The 6,432-nt window shown below is 40.0% G+C and overlaps 1 protein-coding gene across 1 annotated transcript in view; it reads left to right on the top strand.

Moving 5' to 3' along the window:
- The window catches only part of SERPINB8 (serpin family B member 8), a 10,652-nt gene extending 5,987 nt beyond the window's left edge, over positions 1–4,665 (top strand). Inside the window, exons 2-3 of the mRNA XM_019626399.1 lie at positions 430–582; positions 2,181–4,665. Coding sequence (XP_019481944.1) covers positions 430–582; positions 2,181–2,585 — 558 coding nt within the window. The 3' untranslated portion in view covers positions 2,586–4,665. The remainder of the gene's footprint in view (positions 1–429; positions 583–2,180) is intronic.
- Positions 4,666–6,432: the final 1,767 nt, after the last annotated feature.

Here is a 6,432-nt window from a genome sequence, read left to right as displayed (position 1 = left end):
ATTGAGCAACTTTTCAGAATTAAAGTATAACTCCTTCTGGCCTATATATCTTTCCTAACATGATCTTTTAGCCCAAAGGCCTGAATTCTCCTCTCAACTTAGAGAAATAACTTTTGATTATAAGGTCCCTGGGAGTGCTTCTCTATGCATAGTCTCAAAAGAGAAAAAAAAACACCCACAACCCCTTCAAAAAATAACAAGAGTTTTATGTCTATCTGTATTCGTTAGTTCATTCTCTCATCTGTTATGGTTAATCTGTTGGGGCAGTAGCATGTTATACTAGTATGTAGTAATGAAGGTTTTTATATGTATCAGCATAAATTTAAAGAAGTAATAATCCTCCTATAGGTACTGAGGGGCTCTGCCCCATTTTTTAGTGAACTGTGCTCATTTCTCAGTAATCTGATTTTGATTTCCTATTTTCATTAGGAAAAAAAGACAGTGCAGATGATGTTTAAGCAAGCTAAATTTAACATGGGCTATATAGACGAGGTGCACAGCCAGGTCCTGGAGCTGCCCTATGTGGGGGAGGAGCTGAGCATGGCCATTCTGCTGCCTGATGTCAACACCGATCTCACCGTGGTAAGTGAGCCCCTGGCAACGAGTCTGAGTGTCTCTGCATCCAGCCTGAGCTCTGTGAGTCCATCCATGAGGTAACATTTGAGGAATTTCCAGTTTAGGGTTATTATAAAGAGTATTGGATGAACACCACTGCATGTCGTTGGTGAGCATGGGTATGCGTTTCTGTTGAGTGTGTATCTAAAAGTGGAATCTCAGGCAAGGAGGCATTTTGATAAAGCTAAGAAGAGAGAGTGCCAAGAACATAAGAACATTATTCTTTATTCTGAAGAGAGAGGCTCGTTGAGGGTCCAATAATTATTGAACATACTGGAAAAAAGTAAGGATTGATCTGGGCAATGTGTCTTAAACATTAGCATGCATGCGAGTCTCCTGGGGATTTTGTTAAAATGCAGATTTTGATTCAGGGGACAATGGCTAAAGATTTTGGATTTCTAACAAGATTCCAGGTGATACGGGTGCTGTTGGTCATGGGCACACTTTGAGTAGCCAGGGTCTAAAGTATAGGTGAGGAATTTATCTTAGACAGGAGGAGAGAGACCTCTTCCCACGACAGAAAAGGGATGGAGTTCAGGATGGAAGAGGGTAAAATTGTAAGGTGGGAGGTGCAGGACCATAGCGTGTTGGTTGTCTGCCCCCTGGGGGGCTGGGGAAGCCCCCATTTGTAACATTTGCTGATTCCATGGTGTAAATATATTGATCATGGCTGCGTTTAGGCTCCCAAGGGTTTAACAATTGACTCTCGCCAGAGATACAAGCCACCTCCATCCAGCACACCAACACACAGGATGTTGAGGGTGGGGTCTGCTTGATTTCCCTGGCTTCTCTAGGGAACCAGGAAGCTGTTGGCATAAGTCAAGGATGAGGTCTGTCATGGCTACTTAAGGAGAAAATCAGGAGAGTCTAGGAATAGAGCTAATGTCCCAACAGCTGTCACTGGGGAGGAGCACTCACCTGGGCTCCAGGTGGTGAAAGGAAGGTGGGAGATCCAAGTGGAGGCCCCCTCTCGCTCCTTTCTTTTTTCCTTGTGGATAAATAGAATGAGTGATGGGTCTTGGACATTGTGAAGCTAACTCCAGGGCAGGCAGAGGGCAAACAAGGATGCCAGAGGAACAGTCCTGTTGAGTCCCCCATTTCTGCTCTCCCCAGAAGCTACGTCTCCCCTCCTGTTCAGATGATCCCGGATTCCTCCCTCTTTCCCAGAGCAGAGTCCTGAGCCATGGTCTGTCTTTTTTTGGCAAACAATCTCTCCAACTCCCAGCAGTGTGTGTATCGCACAAATAGAATCAATTGGTTCTGAGAATTTTTTAAACTAAAAAAACATTTGAAATGAATTTGGTACAGATGGTTAAAAACAAAACAAAATCAAACAAAAAAAACTTCTCTTTGTCTCAGGTATTTTCTAGCTGTTTTACTCTCGTATCCATAAAACAGTGAAAAAGACAAGAATTGAGGGGAAATCTTTGTGTGTTTACAAGAGGGAAAGATCTCTGTGAATTGTCTTGGAGTAGAGCTCACCACCCAGTTGCATGTCACGGGAGGGAGGTGGGTACCAGGCCATTGTCATTTAGATTGGAAGATTTGACCCTTTGTTATTTCAGGTGGAAAAAGCACTTACATACGAGAAGTTCAGAGCCTGGACGGCTCCAGAAAAGATGACTGTGGAAAAAGTTCAAGTTTTCCTTCCCCGATTAAAGCTGGAGGAGAGTTATGACCTGAAGTCTTTTCTTCGAAGTTTAGGAATGACTGATGCATTTGACGAATCCAAGGCAGACTTTTCTGGAATGTCAGCTGAGAAGAACGTGCCTGTGTCCAAGGTCGCACACAAGTGCTTTGTAGAGGTCAATGAGGAAGGCACAGAGGCGGCCGCGGCCACCGCCGTGGTCAGGAATTCCCGGTGCAGCAGGATAGAGCCAAGATTTTGTGCAGACCACCCATTCCTCTTCTTCATCAGGCACCACAAAACCAACAGCATTTTGTTCTGCGGCAGGTTCTCTTCCCCGTAAAGAGGTGCTGTCTGTACAGGTACTCCTTTCTCTTCTGCCCTCGCCTTAATTCAAATTCTATGTGACCAAATTGGTGTGGTTTGAGTGGCACAATCAAGTGTGTGCACCTGGGACGTCTGCACTAGTCCTGCCTGAATATTCCACAGCCACTGAGAGTAACTCAGGCTTCGGATGTGTAGAGTTTGGGGCTGTGCTTGTTCTGGAATGTCTGGAGGCGCCTCCCTCTCGTGGACTCTGCCCTCACCTACCTATCAGAGGATGGCCAGCTCTCCTCAAAGCCTGTGCCCATTGTTGGTGGGCGTCTTTAGGAGCATGTCAAAGATTCATGAATCAGCTTTCCATCCTGCCATGATCTCAAAGCTGTGCCCAGCACCCCTGCCAGGCTCACCAGGAGATGCCAGTGCCCAGGCCCCATTGCACACAAAGCCAGGGTGGACACTCCAGGGTGAACACTGCAGCCACTAGTGCCTCTCCCCTGTCAGTACCACACAGACAGCCCTCCACGTTCCATGTGTCACAGAGGCCCTTATGAAAACAACTCCTTCAGATCTTGTCGTTAACCTCAGGGATGAGTTCAGGGGCTCAGTGCCGGGCAGGCTTCAGGGCTGAGCGCTGCAGAGCCAAATCTCTGACACATGCCAGGTAGTCCTGCCCATTCTCTTTGCTCCTGAAACATACACACGCCCCAAAGGAACCCACACCAAGCACCTCTCGAGAGCAATAACCTCTCCAGTTCATCATATATGCTCAAACATGGCTCAAGTGCCCTCCTGCTTAAAAGCGGATCCTCCTACATTAACTTTTTCTGATTGGAAAAAAATTTGTGTGATGGCAACACTTTGGAAACTATAGGAAAATATACAAAGAAAATTTAAGTCACCCACAGTTCCACTACCCAGCAATCATTACTGTTAACGATGATGTATAGCTTCCTTATTCTATATATGCAAATAGAAGTTAGAAACATTTTAACCCAAGTTAATCATATACTTCTGTAGCTGATTTCTGCCTTTACTATAAACCTTCTTCAAGATAAGTATCTTCCTATGTTATCAATTTGATGTGTCAAATTGTATGACTGTATTTTCTATAATCAAATCTGATTTGGGTAATTAAAATGACATATATTATTCTGTTATGAATATCCTACATATTTCTAAACATTCTTAATATTTTTAAAGAAATATTCCTAAAAATGATGTAGTCAAGGTGAAAGTTGGGCACATTTGGAGATGTCTCCCAAATTAGTCTCCAAGGCATTTTATACTCCCACTCACATCACTCTTTCTAGTCCATTAACTGCTGCTGAACTTTTTTATTATGAGTTAGACTGAAAAGTGATTATTCCTGACTCAATGTTCGATTCACAATTCACAGCTACATGAACCATTGATATTATAGCTCTTACAATTCACCAAACTAGAACAGGTTCCCTGTTGGGCCACATTTATATCAGGCTTTCCAAAACAGGTTTGGCCAAACATTAATCATGCACTAGCATGCACGCATCTGTGAACCTTCATCACACTCCCACCTTTAATTACAAAACAAATCTACACTGTTCGTTGGGTATAATTTACACAGAAAACCTTCACATATTTAACAATTTGATAAGTTTGATACATGTATGCCCCCGGGGAAGCCATCCCCATAATCAAGATGATGGACGTATCTGTCACACCCCAAAATGTCCGCTGTAGCTTTGTAACCCTTCCTTCTTGTCCCTCCCTTTCCCACCTCAACCACTTAGCCTTAATTCTCCTGCACCCACGGCTCTGCTTTCTGTCACTATAGCTTAATTTGCATTTTCTACAAGTCTATGTAAACAGAATAAAACATCATATACTCTTTTTGGGATGGCTGTATCACTCAGTGTTTTTGAGGTTCGTCCATGTGCATATTAATAGTTTGTTCCTTTGTATTGCTAAGTAATATTTCATTACATGGCTATACCACCATTTGTTTATCCATTCGCTTTTTGACAGACATTTAAGTTGTCAAATTTTTTTGTTGTCAAAAATTTTACACTAAGATTTTGTGTATTGTGAATAAAGTTTTAATGTGCATGTCTGTGAATAGACATATGCTATTATTTCTTTGGGGTGATCTGGGCCATATGGAAAGTGGAAAAGAATTTGGCCATTTCTTTAAAAATTAGACATTTGCCTTCCCTGAAGCCCAAAGTGGTTGAACTATTTAACATTCCCACTCGAGCCTATGAGAGTTCCAGTTGCTCTATATCCTCACCAACACTTGGAACTGTCAATGCTATTATTTTAGGTGTGTACTGGTATGTCACTGTGGTTTTAGTTTGCATTTCCCTGAGCGCTAATTATGTCCAGCATTTTTTTCATGTCCTCATTTGCCAGCCATGCATGTTTTTTGGTGAAATGTCTTTTAAATATTTCACCTATGTGCATTTTTTTGCTTTTTTTTGTTTTATATTTCTTATTCTATTTTGAGCAATTTTCTATTATGGACAGCAAATCTTTAATAGATGTGTGATTTATAAACATTTTTATTCTAGCTTATGGCTTGAATTGCCATTTTGATAACAATGCCTTTCAAAGAGCAGGAGTTATTGATTTTGATGAATTCTATTTTATCATAGTTTTGTTTAGGTATCATGCTTTTGTTGTTATAGCTAAGAGCTCTTTGCCTAACCCATGACAACCAGGATTATCTCCTATGTTCTTCCTATAAGTATTATAATAGGAGATTTTACATATAGGTCTATGATCCATTTTAAGTGCCTGTTTTTGATATGTTGAAAGAATATCCTTCCTCCACTGAATTGCTTTTGCACCATTTTCAAAAATCAATTGATCTTATATGTGTGTGGATCTATTTCTGGACTCTGTTGGTTTCCATCGTTGTCTATTGTGATGCAATTACTACAGTGTCTTGATTACTATAGCTTAGTAATAAGTTTTGAAATCAGATAATGTAAGTCTTCCAATTTTATTCTTATTTTTTCAAAGTTGTTTTGGCTATTGTCCGTCTTGCATTTCCTGCCAACTTTTAGAAGTAGTTTGTCTACTGCTAGAATTTTGATTAAGATTATGTTGAATCTAAACATCATTTTGGAAAGAATAGATATCTTAACAATATTAAATCTTTCAGCTCATGAACAAGGCATTTTTATCCATTTGAAAAATTTATCTCAGTATCATTTTACTGTTTTCAGGATACAGGCCTTACACAACTTTTGTCAGCTTTATCCTTAAGTATACTATTTGAATACTATTATGAAGAGTATTGCTTTTTAATTTTGACCTTTGATTTTTTTGCTGGTAGTATGTAGAAATATAATTGTTTTTTGTGTTTCAATCTTATATCCTGCAAACTTGCTAAACTCACGTAGCGTCTTTGTAGATCCCATTAGATTTCCTATATAGTCTCTCTTCTTTTTTCCTTCCTAGATATTTTTCTTCCATTCCTCCCCAGATACAATTCTTGTTTAGTATTTTAGTATGCATTTTTGTTTATAAGTATTCTTTAAAAATGTTACATTAATTGTAACCAAGTATTTTAAATGTACATAAATGATATCATGTTTTGTATCTCCTGTTGTTTTCTTGCTTTTTAAAATAATTGATTTTATTGTATTTATATGATTAGAAGACCCAGCCGTGCTGTTATGTACTTGTTCATTAATTCTAACAGCTATATGGTATACATCCACTACATTTCTCCTTTTCCTTTCCAAGTGATGGGCACCCAGATTGCCTGAAATTCTTCACCACTACTCACGACACTGTATTGAATAATAAATGCCCCTTCCTGTATAATAAATTTTTCATTATATGTTCCCAGGAGCAGACTTGCTAGGACAATTTTTTTAAAG

Source organism: Hipposideros armiger, unplaced genomic scaffold (genome assembly GCF_001890085.2).
Source record: "Hipposideros armiger isolate ML-2016 unplaced genomic scaffold, ASM189008v1 scaffold_674, whole genome shotgun sequence".
Taxonomy (NCBI): Eukaryota; Metazoa; Chordata; class Mammalia; order Chiroptera; family Hipposideridae; genus Hipposideros; species Hipposideros armiger.
Note: the sequence above shows the minus strand (reverse complement) of the source record. Positions and strands in the feature narration are given on the sequence as shown.